The sequence below is a fragment of the Lontra canadensis genome, unplaced genomic scaffold (assembly GCF_010015895.1).
Source record: "Lontra canadensis isolate GAN:19392208 unplaced genomic scaffold, GSC_riverotter_1.0 scaffold57, whole genome shotgun sequence".
NCBI classification, from domain to species: domain Eukaryota; kingdom Metazoa; phylum Chordata; class Mammalia; order Carnivora; family Mustelidae; genus Lontra; species Lontra canadensis.
In genome coordinates this window covers 10,067,129-10,085,071 of record NW_022631051.1, presented here as the reverse complement: position 1 = coordinate 10,085,071, position 17,943 = coordinate 10,067,129, and the positions used below count along the sequence as shown (strand labels likewise).

The window sequence follows — 17,943 nt, the reverse complement described above, 5'->3', positions numbered from 1 at the left end:
TCCACAACCATACGGAGGGCCTGCCACACCAACCGGGGGCGAAGGGGACCAGCGTGTGGCTCTGCAGGCACAAGCGTCCAAGGCCACCAGCCTCCTGGATGCCTCTGGTTCTTTGATCACCTGCGAGCCACCTTCAGGGGTGTAGCAGCAGCATGTCTGGCACAAAAGTGCTTTGCAAAAGGGTGTGTCCCTGACAGGCCTTGTCCTCTGGGGACTGGGAACCGTGGTGCCTAGATGCCCAGGATCCGAGTCCACACAGGAAGGCAGACCTGCCCTGGAGGGCATTCAGGAAAGTTTCACTTAAACTTAGACATAAGCTCATTCTCTCCCCCACCAGCCCCTTCCTGCTGCCTCCTGGCCCACCTCTCACCTGAGTCTCCAGCCTGGCACCTCTTCAAGGCCGTGGTGGCAGTGCCAGAACACAGACCCTCTGGGCTCTGCTGCCTGGTCTCCAGATGCTCACAGCTGGGCCCACCACACAACTTCCTCTGTCAGGAGTGCCACATGCCCACCCTGCTCTCCTTGTCACCAGTGAGCCCAAATGCCATGGACCTGGGCGCCCCTGTGGCACTCCCAGTGCCCAGAGAGGGTGGCTGCTCTCAGGGTTTGGAGCACAACCCCAATCAGTGGGTGGCTTTAGACACAAGTTCTACACCACTGTGTGGAAATGGGACCGCTCATCAGAGGAGGTGTGGTGACACCAGAGCCCTGGGGTACACAGGAAGGAAGCTGAGGCTCCTCTAAGAAGAACCCTGGAGCTCAGCCATGGACCCCTAGCTCTTGCCACTGGACACCCCTGGCAGACCAGGAGGCCTCTGCTCAGGCCACTACAGAGTTGTTTTGTGCATCCATCAGGCTCATCTCAGTAGGCACCTGCCTGGACAGAGCAGTGGTCACAAAGACCGCAGTGACGGGCACCCAGTGGATCTGGACACTGTCTCCGGATGGGCCAAGGGCAGAGATCACACTGCTCTGCCATGGGGAGGGGCTGCCCTGGCAGCTGGGGGAGACCCGAGAGCATCCAGTGGCAAGTTCATGGCCCCTGCTGAGGGCCACAGCTTGACTCTTTTGGGACTGTACTCGCTGCCATCAAGACCCACCTGAGCAGCTGGTGCCCTTGGGGCAATGTCTGCAGCCAGGTCACACACTGGCCCCCGTGGCCATCCAGGGTTGCAACTGTCCTCCGCGTCTGTAGGCTCCAGATGTGCACCAGCCCGCTCAGGGACCTGTTGTGACAAGCGCAAAAGCACAGGCTCAGGGAGAGGGATCGGAGGACAGTCCCAGCATACTCTGCGGGGCTGGCGGAGAAACCACCCAGCTGGTGAACCAGGCATTTCAGTCGGAGCTTTCAGTTTAGAGGACAGCTGGACGTGTGAACTAAGGGTAAAAGTGGCACAGTGGTCCTTTACCAGGGATGGCAGGCAGAGAGCCCTCAGGAGCCTCAGAGGGCACCCGAGGCAGAGTCCACTCCTCTGGAGAGGCATAGGGGGCTACAGCTGACACTGTAAACTGTGTGGTGTCTGTGAGAGAGGGTGTGCTCCCTGCCTCCTCCAAGGGGGCCAGGCCCGAGGGACGGCTTGTCGGTGGGTTCTGAAAAGTCCATGTGCCCGAGGGATGGGCAGCCTGAGCCTGTCACTGAGATCCCCAAATGAGCCCTTGGCTCACCGGTAGCTCACTGCCCCTAAATTCACCATGGGCTAACCCCTGGGGTTGGGTTGGGGCCCGAGCTACTCACCCTGAGAGGAGGAGTGGGCGCCCCTGTCCTTGGGCTCCTCTGAAGAAATGCAGTGCATGCACCGCCGACTGGGTACCGCGGAGGACAAACTGGGGGTCCGGCGGTGGGAGTGGGTTGGCTGCCATACTGGCTGGGGGTGCAGGCACCTGGGGACCAAGGAAAGGCATAAGTGACCCACCTGTTGTCCTTCAGGAAGGCAGTAGGAGCCTCCCTGGATGCTGCCCAGCCCCTTCAGCCTGTCTTCCCTCCCACCTATTGGCCTCTACACCCAAATGGCATCACTGTGGCCCCAACCTGCACCATCTCTGGGGGGGCACAGTGGCGCCCGCACCCTTCTGAGGTCACTCTCACCCTCAGCACCCCGCATAGAGTCTGCCTCTGGCCTCCAAGGCCTGCTGTTCACTCACCCTATACCCTCTGACTCCCTGAATCCCACTGGCCACAGCAGCGGGAGGAGTGGCTCCTCCTCCCTCAGGCTGGCTTCTCCACTCCTGGGCTGTCCACACGCCTGGGGGTGTCTGTCCTGCCTCTGAGCCTGGCTGAGTACTGCAAATTCAGCCTCCCTCCTCCCTCATGAGGCCCCTCTCCTCTCCTCCCTACAGTGGAGCAATGACATGGCTGGACATGCTGTCCACTCTGGCTCCACAGCAAGCTCAGGGAACAGGGGCCACACTGGCCTGCTCCCCCCAGACCACAGGCCTGACCACCGGCATCAGGCACACAGCAGCTCCTCAGCACGTGCATATTGCAGGGATGAACCGAGGGACAGACAAGAGGTGTGTGGGGGCCCTAGTGGCTGGGGGAGTGAGCAGGACCCAAAGATAGAGAGGACTCTCTCTCACATGTGCTGCAGACCCTGCCTGCTGGGTCCTGAGGGCCTATATGTCCGCCCTCAGAGAAGGCAGCACCACATTCACTGCTGGAGAAAAGGAGGCAGGGAATGGTCTGGTGAGCTACCCCAGGCCCCTCAGATTCAGGCCTGAAGTCTGCACGCTGCCACCAAGAGGCAGAGCGGCCAGTGCACTGGTGTGTGGGGAAGGGGTAGGGACTGAGTTACCATGTCACTCCCCAGGAGGACTGATATGACAGATAAGTGACCCTTCCTCAAATCACTGGTCCCATGGGGCCCACCCTCCTGAAAGGAGAAAGCCTCCCAGGGTCACCACTGAACCCACCCCAGCAATGGTGCAGGGGGGGTTGCTGGACCAGAAGTGACCTGCTCCAATGACCAAGGGGCACATCTGTCAGCCTGCAGGTCCCAGGCCAGGCTGAGGGTACAGAGGGAAAAGCCAGGAGCAGACTGCTGGGAGGCTGCAGCAACTTCATCAGGGGGCCTCTGCTGGGATCTGAAACGCTTCCCCACCTGTCCCTCTCCAGCCTGGACACAGACCAGGGAGGAGGCTACCTGGCCACTGAGGGAGCCACAGCCACCACGGGAACTGGGCAGGGCAAAGAACAGGAGCAGAGAAGATAGCATTCCTCCAGGAGGGAGCCTTTGCCAATGCCAGAGGCTGGAGGGGGTTCCAGGCCAAAGACAGAGGCTCACATGGGATGGGGGCTGAGCCAGAGGACAGGCGAACATGCAGTCGCAGAGGAAGGAGGGGCGTGAGTTTCTCCAGCTGGAGACTGGTCCAGGCACCACTCAGCAACACCCTCACTGGGAAGCCCTGTACCTCCCCTCGTTGAAACCATCCCAGACCCTTTCCTTCTCTCTCTCTCTCTCCAGAATAGAGCCCGGGGTTGCTTCACTAGAGTGCAAGGTTCAAACACCTGAGAAATGCCACTGTCAAGGCAGCGGGGGCCTTGGAGGCCAGGGGGCTCTGAGTCACCAGACAGAAGGGGAATGGGGAGGGGCAGGTAGTGACCTGAGACTTCGGAGACCACTGGAGCCAGGGAAACGCTGCAGAGACCCGGTGGAAAGCCAATGCCAGCACCAGGCCAGCTGAGGCCTGGTCCACATGAGGGCTGGAAGTAGGGCTGGGGCTGATCCTAATGACTAAAAGCAGACATGGCAGGGCTGGGGACAGGAAGGGGCAGATGCTCACCCTTACTGGGGAGAGACCATAGGCAGCCGCTCCTATGCTTGATCCCGCCTCTGTCAAAGAGAAGGAAGGGATCCCTGAGAATGGACCTTACAAAATGGCCAAGTCCCTGTTTGTTTCTTTCTTTTTTAGGGTTTTTGCTCTGAACGCCTCTCTCAGCTTTAGCTAAAAACTAACTGACTCTTCCCAAACACAAGGACGGCCTCCTGTGGGCAGAGACCTGACCCCACATTGCTCCATGACCCATGGCCCCTGCTCTGTGGCCTGGGACAGGTGAGCTGCCAGGAAACACTACACGCACACACACGGCATTCATGCACACGTATGTGCACACGGACAGAGGGCACACACTCACATGTGTACACACGCACGCACATGCCTGCACACACTCACACACACGCACAGGCAGCACAGGGGCCTTGGGCGGCGCCAGCCAAAGCGCAGCCCACACTTGCCACCTGCCTGCGGCCTGATGGGAGTTTCCAGAACCTCACCAGCACAAGGCTCCGTCTGAGGTGATGAAATCAAGTTCTCCTCTATTGTTTCCCCAGAACTGCGGGGAACAAACCCGTCACGTTGTTACAACAACCAAACTGTTCAGGCCAAAATGATGCATCAGCAATTAAGGGCTCCATCATTTCAAGCAATTAAAATAAACGCTTTATTTGAAAACTAATTAATTCTAGCTACATATTTTTCCCATGACAATATCCTATGATTACTTGATTTATGACATCTAATTATTCTTTATTAATCTAATTGAGAATAATCGCGTTATCCTATCTCCCCTGGCAGTGAGCCTCCTGGAGCGGAGGCCGCAGCCCCTTGTGCAACACCGGTGCACGGTACGAGCCACCCGCCACTGCCTCATTCCCCTGTTCTGTCACTCGTCTTTTCCTCCCAGAGGGCAAAGGAACATGAAACTTAATCCACCGAGCACAACTTTGGATTCTGCCTGTTCTTCGAGATGTCAAAGAGTGACACATTCTTTTCAAAACTAAAAAGAAAGACAACCTGACAAAATTTGCGCAACTCTGACAGCCTTTCCAACCGATGCTGCGAACCCCGAAGCCCCTCAGGCCCTGGGCCCATGGATGGAGGATGACAGTGCCCCCCTGCGTCCCACCTCAGAAGCAGCAGCCTGGCAGGCCTCAGGGTTAGCCCCACAGAGAAGGGCCCCGGATGGAGACTTCCTCCTGGCATGAGGAGCAGCAGGCAGACAGGGTCCCATGGGGAAAGGCATAGGTGGCTGGGACCAGGCTACACCCGGCACTCACCCTCCCACCAAGCCATGCATGCCTCAGGCAGGCACAGCAGCCATGGGACCCAAGCGTGCCCCTCATGAGGAAGGCAAGCAAACAACCAGAGACTGGCAAATGCAGAGGAGGCAGGGAGGGCCAAGGGAGAAGATGGTACCCAAAGATCACAGCCTGATCCCTGAGTCAGCCCTGAGCACCCCACCGTGCCCTCGGTCACAGAACCCTTTCCTTTTACTGCAACAGGACCGCTGGTCCTTGAAGAAGCTTGGAATCAATAAGGAGCAAGAAGTGAGAAGTGAGCCAAAGCAGGGAAGCCACCACCAGAGTCAACCAAGCACTATCCCTGCTGACTCCAGCCCACCAGATCTTGCCTCACTGACTGCCTATGCCTGGGAGAGCAAGGACAAGCCACGTGGGATGCTGCGAGTACCTCAAACAGCACCCCCCATCCCAAGCCCTCCATAAGTGGGCCACAGGAGAGCACAGAATGGCTTCCAGAAGCCCCACAAGGCACCTAAGAATTCCATAACCAGCAGAAACTAGGGAGGGACCACTCTGTGACAGGATAGATGCCCACAAAACAACTAAAATAAAAACCCAAACTCAGGGCGCCTGGTTGGCTCAGTGGGTTAAAGCCTCTGCCTTCGGCTCAGGTCATGATCTCAGGGTCCTGGGATGGAGCCCCGCATTGGGCTCTCTGCTCAGCGGGGAGCCTGCTTCCCCACCCCCTCTGCCTGCCTCTCTGCCTACTTGTGATCTCTGTCAAATAAATAAATAAAATCTTAAATAAAATAAAATTTAAAAAACCAAACTCTTCAGTACATCACTAAGCTATCCAAAAAAAAAAAAAATAATAAGTTTAGAACCTTCAAAGGCCAAACACTAAGTAAGCAGAAGTCAAACATAGTAAGGTCTATGGAGCCCCCCCCCAATTGGCACCTGCCCTGAGGGCATTTGCTACATTAGTGATCTAGAATTCCGGTTCTAAGGCAAGGCCTCCAAGTCCATGAAGACAAAGCTTAGGGCCTTCCCAAAGTGGACAATCTCCTAGGAACATCTCCATAAAGATGAGACCCCACAGGACTAAATGCTCAGTGTTAAACTGAACCAGAAGTAGACCTACACCAGAGGTGCCAGAATGATGCTTTAGTCCTAATTTACACCACCTCAGGAGGTCTCCAAAACTTCAATCTGTGAATGTCTCTCAGAAGAAGACCACCTTGGGGCACCTGGGTGGCTCAGTGGGTTAAGCCTCTGCCTTCAGCTCAGGTCATGATCTCAGGGTCCTGGGATCAAGCCCCACATCAGGCTCTCTGCTCAGCAGTGAAGCCTGCTTCCTCCTCTCTCTGCCTGCCTCTCTGCCTACTTGTGATCTCTCCCTCTCTCTCTCCCTGTCAAATAAATAAATAAAATCTTAAAAAAAAAAAAAAAAAGAAGACCACCTTCAACACAGGCCTGAATCAATTCACTGATAAAGTCCTATGAAATGCAAGCAGTCAGAACTCATAGAAAAGAAAAAGGAAACACAGCACCATGAGTGAGAGCCATGAGAAACAACAAAAGGCAGAACTAGACCCCTAGAGCACAAAGCATCCAGGCATATAGAATAAAGATGTTTAAGGCTCTGAAGAAATAGAAAGAGGGGACTAAAATCACAAGTGGAGAGCAAGAGATCACAAAATTCACCACTCAGATTTGAAAAAGGATCCAACTGGGTGAAAGGCTGTTGGGAAACAGGAGATTTGCACTGTGCCAAGGTATTACATTACAGATTATTTACTGATCGCAGAAAGAGAATATTCCTTAACAATGGAGACATCTGGCTGTCACCACCTTCACCATGAGATTGAAGCTGGCACCACCAAGAGTAAACAAACCAGCATCACTTATCTCCTGTGGTTGATGCCAGAAAACATAGCACCATCCTCGTACACCTGTGCCAATGACTTGCAGAAAACAGACACATCCAGATTACAGGATATTGGGAAAGGCTGCTAGCTCATACTTATCAAAAAGGTCAAGATCAAGAGAAAAAACAAAAGCAAAAAGCAGGGTGAAGGTTCTAAGTTGAGAGACTAAAGAGGCATTGTGACCAGATATAACACATGAACCTTGACTGGATCAGAAAGGTAAGGGAACTGGGGAGTTTCTGAATATAGACTGTAGATAATATGGAATAACTGTGCGGCACCTGGGCCACTCAGTCAGTTGAGCATCTGACTCTTGATTTCAGCTCAGGTCTGATCTCGGCATCAGGGCAGAGTTGGCTTGGGATTCTCTCCCTCTCCCTCTGCCCCTCCTCCCGCTCATGTTTAATCTCTATATAAAGAAATATAATATCTTTTAAAATATGAAATTATTGTTCATTTTCTTGGGCAGGATAATGGTATTTTGCCTAGAAGAATGCCCTTATTCCCAGGCTACAGTGTTTTAGGGCTGAAACGTCATGATGTCTGCACACTGTTTTCAAATGTTTCAGAAAAAGAAATTCTGATCTCTATCTACATACAGACAGGTAAAGCAAATGTGGCAAAATGTGAACAATTAATGAACATAAGTGAAGGGTATGTAAGTATTCACTATACTATACTTGCAACTTTTCTGTAAAATTATAAAAATTATAAATTATAAAGTTAAAATTATAAAAGCATTCTTAAAATTATAAAAGCATTCTAGAGGAAGGAGAGGAAGACAAACCCACACTGGACTCATATCTAGAATAAAGAACACACAGATCAATACAATAAGAAAGCAAACGCCAAAAAGGAAAATAAGCGAAAGACTTGAACAGATATATCACAAGAAACATAAATGGCTAATAAACATATGAAAAGATGTTTAACCTAATTAATAATCTTGGAAAGCCTGTCAAAACCACAATGTGATATAATTACACTCCTAGCAAATTAGCAAAAGATTAAACAATCTGTCAAAGGTTGACTACAATGTGGGACAACCTGAACCCTTTATCTTGCAAGAGAGAACATAAATTGAAAGAATCACTTTGGAAAACAATCTAGGACTAGTCTGCACACCTTATGAGGCAGCAACCCCTTCTTAGATAAATACCCTAAAGAAATTCTCACATATGTACAAGGAGAGGTTTGTACAAGAATCTTCATAGCAATATTATGCATGCTAATAAAAACTAGAAACAATGCAAATGACCATCAACTGCACAAAGTAAGTACATACATATAATAGAAAATGCCACACAACTGAAAATGTATAAACTCCAGTCTCACATGGCTGAAACTCAAAATGATAATTCTCATTAAGAGACATTAAGAACATAAAAAAGGAGGCTATAGACAGGGAGAAAATATTCATGACACATATATCTGATGATAAGCCATACCCAGAATACTCAGAATATAAAGCTAATAAGGAAAAAAGGTGGGGGGTGCCTGGGTGGTGCAGTCAGTTATGTACCTGATTGGTTTCAGCTCAGGTTGTGATCTTGGTTGGGGTCCTGAGACTGAGCCTAGGGCTCTGCATTCAGCACAGTCTACTTGGGACTTGTCTCCCTCTCCCTCAGCACCTCCCTCAGCAGCCCCCCACCACTGACTCATGCACACGTGCTCTCTCTCTCTCTAAAATAAATATATAAATTGTTTTTAAGTTAAAGCGATTCCAAAAGGCTAAAACTAGAGATGGACAAAGGTATTTCAGACAAACAGAAATAGTAAAAAAGCAGGGGTTGAAATACGATGTCAACAAAGTTGAATTCTAGCCAAAAAGCATCAGAATTGACAAACCCAGATACTTTGCAATACTGAAAGCTGCAATTTACGATGAATATATGATTGTTTCGAATACCTAGGTACTAAAAGACAGAAACACCACCTTTATAAAACAGAAACTACAGGAAATGCATGGAGTCACAGAAAAAATTCACCAATAATAGGAGAACAGGATATACTACTACTCTTAGTACAAATCATAGCAAGTGAATAATAAATAATAAGTAAGGAAATAGAAGACTCCAAGGGGTAAATATTATGGATCCATATGGAACTTTACACCCAGAAAACAGAGACTAGCCCTTCTTCTCAAGTGCATGTGAACATGTATAAAAATTGTATACTGGGTCACAAAGAAAACATCAGTAAGTTCCATAAAGAAGAAATATTATAAGCACACACTATGACCATAGTGCAGTTATATCAGAAATTAGCAATTTAAAAACTAAAATGTCCTCCCAACTAAAAATTTAAAACCATTTATTATACAACAAATTTTAGGTGAAATGGGAAGTACTTAATCTACTAACTTTAAGAAATGACAATGAAAAGCACTATAAACCAGAATTCATGAGGTATATTTAAAGTGTTGATCAGAGGGAAAGTAGAGACCAATATAACTTATGATTATCATACAAAAATAGTAAATAAAATATTAGCAAACAAAATACAACATCAAATTAAAGAAATAATACAGGATGACCAAGTGGAAATGTAAGGTTAGTTGTTGTGTGTTTTTTTTTTAATATTTTATTTATTTATTTGAGAGAGAGAGAGAGAGAGTATGTGTGTGTGAGAGAGAGCAAGCAAGAGAGAACATGAGCAGAGGGGGTGGGAGGCAGAGGGACATGGAGAAGCAAGCTCCCCACTGAGTAGGAAGCCTGACACCAGGGTTGATCTCAGGAACCTGGGATCATGACCTGAGCCAATGGCAGAGGCTTAACCCACTGAGCCACCCAGGTGCCCCAATACCCATTTTTTATTAAAACATTTAACCAGGGCACCTGGGTTTTTATTAAAACACTTAACCTGGCCCCCTGCTCAGTGGGGAATCTGCTGCTCCCTCACCCTCTGCGCTTCCCAATCACTCATGCTGTCTCCCTCTCTCTCTCAAAATAAATAAATAAAATCTTAAAACAAAACAAAACAAACCCCACCTAACCAAAGAGAAACTTATGGGTTTCTTAAAAATTATTAAAATACACACACACACACACACACACACACACACAACCTCTTTCTACAGTCAAAACATTACTTTATAAAGAAATATTGGAGGTATTTTCTCTAAGATCAGAATACCCAGTATCTATACTACTATTCAACACTATACTGAAGATTTAAGCCAATGCAATTAAATAAGAAAAATCAATTAAAGGCATATGACTTGGAAAAGAAAACATTAAATAATCTTCCAGATGACATGATGATATACTTGAGAGCCTTAGATAATCAATGCTAAAACAAATTCAAATGTTAAAAAAAAAAAAAAAAAAACCTTAGTATGGTATCAGGGAAAAAAACTAACAAAGAGAACTTAATAGCTTCCATATGCACAAATAATAACTTAAGAGAAAATTTCGTTCAAAATACCAATTAGAAGATAAAACTAAGACATTTCTAAAGTTTATCATGTCAAAAGAGATAAAATTCAAATATCTTTACAATATACAGAAATCTTCAAAATTAAGGAAAGAAAGTCTGAAGACCAAATAGAAAATGGGCAAAGACATGAATTCACATTCACAAAAAATGAAAATGGCCCTTAAACATATACAAAGATGCTTAACATGACTCATGGGGAAATGCAAAGTAAAACTACATTGACAGGCTTCTGGATCTGGCGAGGATGAAATAAATTCACTATAGCCTCTTTCTCCGGCTGACTATGACTAAAAACTCTAGACAAAGTATAAAAAGCAATTACCTAAAACCTCTGAAAAGTGAACAATGACAGACAGATTTTGGAGGCAAGTAAAACCTTGGAGGAGAAGTGATCTATATGGGGTGAGCTTTCCAATTTTATTCGTATGTCTTGGGGCATTGCCTTGGGTAGGCCCAGCTTGCATAGCTGCAAGGCAGCAGTAGCTAAAACTTAGACTAGTTTCTGGACAACTTTACAAAGAAAAAGTCTAAAGAATGTGAGAGGAAATCCCTGATGGCTTGTTTTTCTCTTCTCTCTCAGCACTGCCTAGACAAGAATGGGCCCTGGGCACAGAACTGTGTGGAAGAAGTGACTCTGAGAGAAACCTCTGTCTTTTTGGTCAGAGGAACCATAAGAAGCGAATCCTGCTGGATGGAGTGTGTGTGCAGAGTTGGGCATGGGGGTGTGGAATGCAGAGAGGAAAGAGCTAAAGAAAAAGGTCTCTTAATTCTGTGAATGAACTCACAAAAGTCCCACGCTCGTTACTGAGTTTCATAAGCCTGGGAGAGACCCAAAGGAACCTCTCAAAAGCTTTGAAAATTGAAGAGATTAAAACCATAGCCCAAAAAGGGCAAGACAGAACTTGTGTGGCAATTCTAACTGGGCTGACTGCCTGCTAATACAAAATTCAACATTCTCCAGAGGACCCCATGTAACACTCAACCAGAATATGTCTAGGATATAATACAAAGTTATTCAACATACCAAGAACCAGAAAATGAGAGCAGTTCTCAAGGGAAAAGTCAACTTACAGATGCCAACTTTGAAACTATTCAAATATTGGGAATATCAGAAAAGGATTCTAAAGCAACTTCTATAATTATGCTCCATGAGGCAAAGGTAAACATACTTGAAATGAATAGAAGGAAAGTTCTCAGCAGAAAAACATAAATTAATTTTTTGAAATTTCAAAACAATAATACAATATCCAAAACAAAACAAAAAAAAAATTCAATAATGGAATGGGAGATGACAAAGGAAAGAGCCAAAGAACGTGAAGATTGGTCAACAGAAATTATCTAATATAAAACCAGAAAGAAAAAACATTGAAATAAATAATTAGAGCATCAAGGACTTGTGGAATAACAGTAAAATATTTGAGATTCGTGTCACTAGAGTCTGGAGAAGAAGAGAAAGAAATGGAGCAGGCAAATTACTTGAATAAATAACTATCTGAAATTCCACAAATTTGGAAAGAGACAAAAATTTATAGATTTAAGATCTCAATGAGCCATAAGCAGGATAAAACCACATTCAAACACAGCATAAACTGCTGAAAAATAATAAAGAAAAAATCTTGACAGTGATGACACATACATAGGAAAATAACAATCTGAATTAGTGTGGATTTCTCATCAGAAACCATGGAAGCCAGCAGACAGTGGAATATCTTTAAAGTATTGAAAGAAAAAAATCTCTATATCCAGTAAATTCTCTTTGGGGAATGAAGGCAAAAACTGATATTCTCAGATGAAGGAAAACTGAGAGAATATTTGGCAGCAGATGTGGCCTAAAGGGAGTATTAAAGGAGGTTCTACAGCTCAAAAATAAGGTTAATCAGAAGGAATCATGGAACTTCAAGAAGGCAGAGGAAGAGAAATAGTAAATATCCAGGTAAATATAAAAGACAAATTTTCACCTCTTAAGTGAACATGTATATTGTTAAAATGATAATACTGTCTGTTAGGATTCTTAATAGACAGCTATCACATGAAGGCAGGAGGGCAAGGGGACCTATATGATTATAAGGCTTCTATATTTTATATGAAATGAAAAATAATATTAACCCAAAAAAACTGTGAAAGGTTGAGAATGTACACTGCTACCTCTAGAGGAACCACTAAAAACATATAATACAAAGAGATACAGCTGAAAAGCCAACAGGAAAATTTCAACAGAGTATTTGAAAATATTTAAATAATTTATAAGAAGACAGGAAAGAGGGGCGCCTGGGTGGCTCAGTGGGTTAAGCCGCTGCCTTCGGCTCAGGTCATGATCTCAGAGTCCTGGGATCGAGCCCCGCATTGGGCTCTCTGCTCAGCGGGGAGCCTGCTTCCTCCTCTCTCTCTGCCTGCTTGTGATCTCTCTCTGTCAAATAAATGAATAAAATCTTTAAAAAAAAAAAAAAAAAAACATTTATTTGACAAAAAAAAAAGAAGACAGGAAAGAAGAGACCAAGGAACCAAAAAATTAAAGGAAAAAGAGAAAACAACAAAACAGTGAACCAAAACAGAATCATATCAACGCCTACAATAAATATAAATGCTCTTAACATGTTAGTTATTAGATCTAACAATTATAACCTATTAAAAAAAAAAGACCCAAATGTAAATTATCTGGCAGAAACCCACTTTCAATATAAAACACAGATTAAAAGATGAAAAAGAATTACCATACATATAATAAAAGAAAGTTGGTTGGAGAGAATATGTTAATGTCACAGAAAGTACACCTCAGAGAAAGGAACAGTACCAGGGATAGGAAGGATAGAAAATAATAAAAAGTATCAATTAATCAAAAAGATGTAAGAGTCCTAAATATGTATTCAGCTAACAATAGAACTTCAAAATGCATGAAGGAAAAACTGATGGAACTGAAAAGCAGAAATAAACAAATACATAATTATAGCTAAGACTTAAACTCCTCCTTAGAAATTAGTTGAATAAGTGGCCAAAAAGTCATACAGATTCCTGATTAATACCATCTACCTACCTGACCTAGCTGACATTAAGAGAATACTCTACCCAACAGAAAAAAACACATTCTTCTCAAATGCACATGGAATATTCATCAAGATAGACCATATCCTGGGTCATAAAACCTTAAAAAATGAAGAAACAAAAACATACAAAATATCTTCTCTAACATTATGGAATTAACCTGGAAATCAATAATGGAAAGGTAACTGGAAAATCTCCAAATACTTGGGAAATGAACAATATACTTTGAAATACTCAACTGGTTAAAGAGGTACGTAGTCCCAAGAAATTAGGAAATATTTTGCACTTAATAAAAATGAAAAACAAAATAATCAAAATTTGTAGGACACAGCTAAAGTGAGGCATGGAGGAAAAAATATAGCATTAAATGCCTACATTCAGGGTACCTGGCTGGCTCAGTCAGTACAGCATAAGACTCTTGGATCCCAGGTTTGTGAGTTCAAGCCCCATGCTGGGTGTAGAGATTACTTAAAAAAAAAAAAAAAAACAAAAAAAAAAACCCTATAATTAGAAAAAGAAAAATCTCAAATCAATGATGTAGTCTTCACCTTAAGAAACTAGAAAAAGAAGTGCAAAATAAGCCCCAAAGCAAGCTAAAGGAAGGAAATGATAAGGATAGAGCAGAAACAAATGAAATAGAGAATAGTAAAAAAATGGAGAAAATCAACAAAACCAGAGACTGGTTCTTTAGAAAGATTTACAACATTGATAAATCTCTATCTAAACAGATAGAAACAAACGATCTTCATGAAAAAAGGATTATCACTTGAGACACAACAAACGTTAAGGAAATGCTATAAACAACCCAATGCACATAAATTTGACAATTTAGCAGAAATGGAACTGAAGACCACAAATATTAGAATGGAAAAAATAAAAAAGAACAAAACCAAGTGCTGACGGAAACGTGGAACACAGAATTCTCATACACTGTTCCTAAGAATGCAAAATGGTACAAGCATTCTGGAAAACACCTGGGTAGTTTCTTATACAGTGAAATATACATGTATCATATTGCCTGGCAATCCTACTCCTTGATAATTATCGGAGAGAAATGAAAATTGATGTGCAAACAAAAGCCTGTACATGAGTGTGTACAGCAGTTCTGTTCACGTTGCTCCCAATGACCATTCACAGGTGAATGGAATACTCTCGAGCAATAATAAGGAACTATTGAAAAACCCAACAACATGGATGGATCTCCAGAGAATTATGGTGCGTGAAAGGTTACATACAGTATGAGCCTAGTTATATGGCATTCCGGCCCAACTAGGAGAGCACAGGTGGGCATTGGCAAAGGGCCAGGGGTTGTGGGGAGAGGCTGACTATTGAGGGGGAGCAGGAGGAAGGTTCTGAGATAATGGATCAGCTTCTGGGTTGGGATTGTGATGGTGCTGGTGCAGACAGGTGTTAAGAGTCACTCAAAGGATATTTCATAGTAACAATCATATTAATAACAGATCTTCGTGAGTTCATTCTGATATAATAAAATAATTTAAAAAATAAACGGGGGAGAGTAGACAAATATTGCATGTAGGAAAATTCCCAGTCATTTGTGGAGATACTCAGCCCTCAAGAAACCCCTCATGAGGGGCAGCCCATACTGAGTCCTTCCTAAGAGGACAGTCTGGAAAGGGAGAGAAAAGACTAACTTTACAGAAAGGAAACCTGACAACCACTACCTTAGCCAGGTGACCAAGGCAGACATCAACAGTGATGTCATTTTGACAGTATGTACCATTAATATGTGATGAGATGATGTTTTATCTTTGAGGTCCAGCTCCGGGAACCCACAGCCCGTCTAATCTTGAGAAAGACACGTGACATAGCCTAGCTGAGGAACGAACGTTCCACAAAAGACCTGACTGGTACCCCATAAAATGGTCAAAGCTAGAAAAATAGGGGAAGTCTAAGAAACTGTCACAGCCCAGAGGACACTAAGGACACCTGACAACGAAATGTAATGGGATGCCCTGGATGGCATCCTTGGACAGAAAGGGGACGTTAGGTAAAAACTCAAGAAATCTGAATAAATGCAGACTTAAGTCAGTAATGATGCACCAATGTCAGTTCACGACTGTGACAGCTGCACCATGCAAATCACATAAAATGTTAATAAGAAGAGAAGAGGACTCGAGCACGCTTCTGTGCACAAGGTAATGCACTGGGCCACTGCTCTCTTGGGATCCCAGAAAATGTTCTGTGATGCTATTTTTCAAATAAAATATATTAGACAATATTGTGCTGGTTTTTTTTTTTCAAGCTACAGTCTATAGGAGTTACCACTAACACATTATGAAAACCCAGTTTCCTGCTTAGACTTTTCTGGCTTAGAGACAACTTCTAATTCTACTTAGGCGGCTTTAAAAAGATTCAATGCCAGGGGCGCCTGGGTGGCTCAGAGGGTTAAGGCCTCTGCCTTCGACTCAAGTTGTGATCCCGGGGTTCCGGGATCGAGTCCCGCGTCGTGCTCTCTCCTTGGTGGGGAGCCTGCTTCCTCCTCTCTCTCTGCCTACTTGTGATCTTTCTCTGTCGCGTAAATAAATAAAATCTTTTAAAAAAAAGATTCAATGCCAATTTTTAAGGGCTTAGCCCACTTAAAATAATTCACCATCCTGTTTTTGCCCCCAGAGAAGCAGACTTAAATTCATCAGTAGTGTTCCTAATAGCTCCCTAATAGCTAAGCAAATTAGCTGATGACTTTTGTCATAATCATCACCACCACCATGGTCACCTGGAGAAGTAGAGCAGCGCGCCAGGGAAAGGAAGAATGCATCTGCATCAGCCAGACCAGCTCATTCTCTGGCCAGCCATCCTAGTGGGAAGGCTCTGAAGTGGCCGGCTCTCCAGACTGGCAGGAACAGAAACCCACTTTATGCTTCCCAGGCTATACCTGGGACCGCAAAGATGCTCTCTGGACAGGCCTGTCCTGAGCACTGCTTCGTCACCCTCCAGCCTTCCTGATCAGGACAGACTATAGCAAGAGTCCCAGAACTGGCCCTTGGAAGCCACATCACAGACACAGTGACCTGGGCAGCCCAGTCCAGGTCACTGAGAAACTTTCCAGGGCTGCTGCTTCCCACCATGGGAATGGAGGTTTGACCACTGCCCTCCATGGTCTTTGAAATACAAGGAGTCCCAGGGGAGTCAGCAGGTGCATAAACAGGCATCAGGAACCAGCCTACGACTTAGGACAATCCCTTTCCAAGTCGTCACCCTGTCACTGAGGCCCTGGGGGTCTGTGTCCCATCCACAGCATTGGCTTACCACTGAAGCCAGGGTGGGGGCAGCCCAGTAAGTGATGCCCAGGCCCCAGAGGGGTGGTCCTGCCATAAGTAAGGCCAAGGGCACAGTCCCTTCCAGGGAGGCCGGACTACGGGGCACCTGGGTGGCTCAGTTGTTAAGCGTCTGGCTCGATTTCGACTCAGGCCATAATCTTAAGGTTGTGAGATCAAGCTCTGCACTGGGCATGGAGCTTGCCTGAGACTCTCTCCCTCCACCCTGTCCCCAAAAGCAAAACAAAACAAAACAAAACCAGAGAGCCTGGACCTGCCCACAACAGCTTTAGAAAGTGTGTCTGGATGAGACAATGGAAGGAACAAGCCTGGGGGACAGTAAGATCCCTGTCCTGCTACCTGCAGCTCCCGGCCACAAAGAACTGGACACACTCCCCGGGCCAAGGAAAGCACGCTGCACCTCCCTGCTCAGGCCCACGGACTGCCAGGCACAGGCCCAGCCTAGGAGGGATCGGGGCCAGCCGGGCCCATCCCAGCACCAGCCCAGCCTGTGCCCACAGCACCCCTCCCCAGCCCCGAGCCAGGGAGGCAGGTTTGCCGGGGGTAACTCAAACTTCACAAAGAAACCATTTCTGGAATGGGGCTCCGTTTGGCGATTCGGAGTCAAAGGCGCACTTCATAGCTCCTTTCCAAACCCCATGCATTGTCAGGGCCCTTTCCTCTTTGAAGCCTCGGTGAGTGATTGAAGCGTCTACTTTCCGAGGGGCAGATAGCACTGGGCCGGTAATCTGACTCTAAGCCCAGGGATAAAGGTAGTTTGTTTCCTCTCAGCCCATCTGTCAACACCTCCTCAGTAATTAGCCCTAATTATTACCAAGGGCCAGCCTCCCATTCGGTTATTAAATCAGAAATAGTATCGTGGCCGGGCATCTGTCAACGCCCGACTGGCGACCTTGGATTCATTGAATCCTCTGTCAGTATCCCTGGCTTCAAAGATGCAGATCCCAGGGAGGGGTTCCGGGGACGCAGTGCGGCCAGCCCTGCCAGGGAGGGGGGGCTTAGGTGAGGGAAGACAGCGCTCTGAGCAGCCCTGAGCCCCACAGGCCCCATCCCTGCACCTGCCTTCCCCCTGGGCAGCAAGTGCGCACCCCAACTGCGACCATCCCCACCTCTCCTGGTGATTAATGGAACTGTGTACAGTGCGGGGTGGGTGTGTGTGTAAAGAATGCCCTCCAGCAGCGCTTACCCTAGGGGACCAAAGGTCAGTCCCAGGCCTGCCTGCCT

The 17,943-nt window shown here is 46.1% G+C and overlaps 1 protein-coding gene across 6 annotated transcripts in view; it reads right to left on the bottom strand.

Moving 5' to 3' along the window:
* Window positions 1-17,943, bottom strand: part of GNB1L (G protein subunit beta 1 like) — a 58,714-nt gene that overhangs the window by 29,659 nt on the left and 11,112 nt on the right. For 5 of the 6 annotated variants that reach the window (XM_032875886.1, XM_032875887.1, XM_032875888.1 and 2 more), the window contains 2 exons: window positions 1,736-1,881; window positions 1,101-1,226 (listed from right to left, as the gene is read on the bottom strand). In XM_032875886.1, coding sequence (XP_032731777.1) covers window positions 1,101-1,226; window positions 1,736-1,881 — 272 coding nt within the window. Of the gene's footprint in view, window positions 1-1,100; window positions 1,227-1,735; window positions 1,882-3,780; window positions 3,822-17,943 lie in introns of those variants that run through there. The other variant, XM_032875889.1, reaches the window with a different exon arrangement.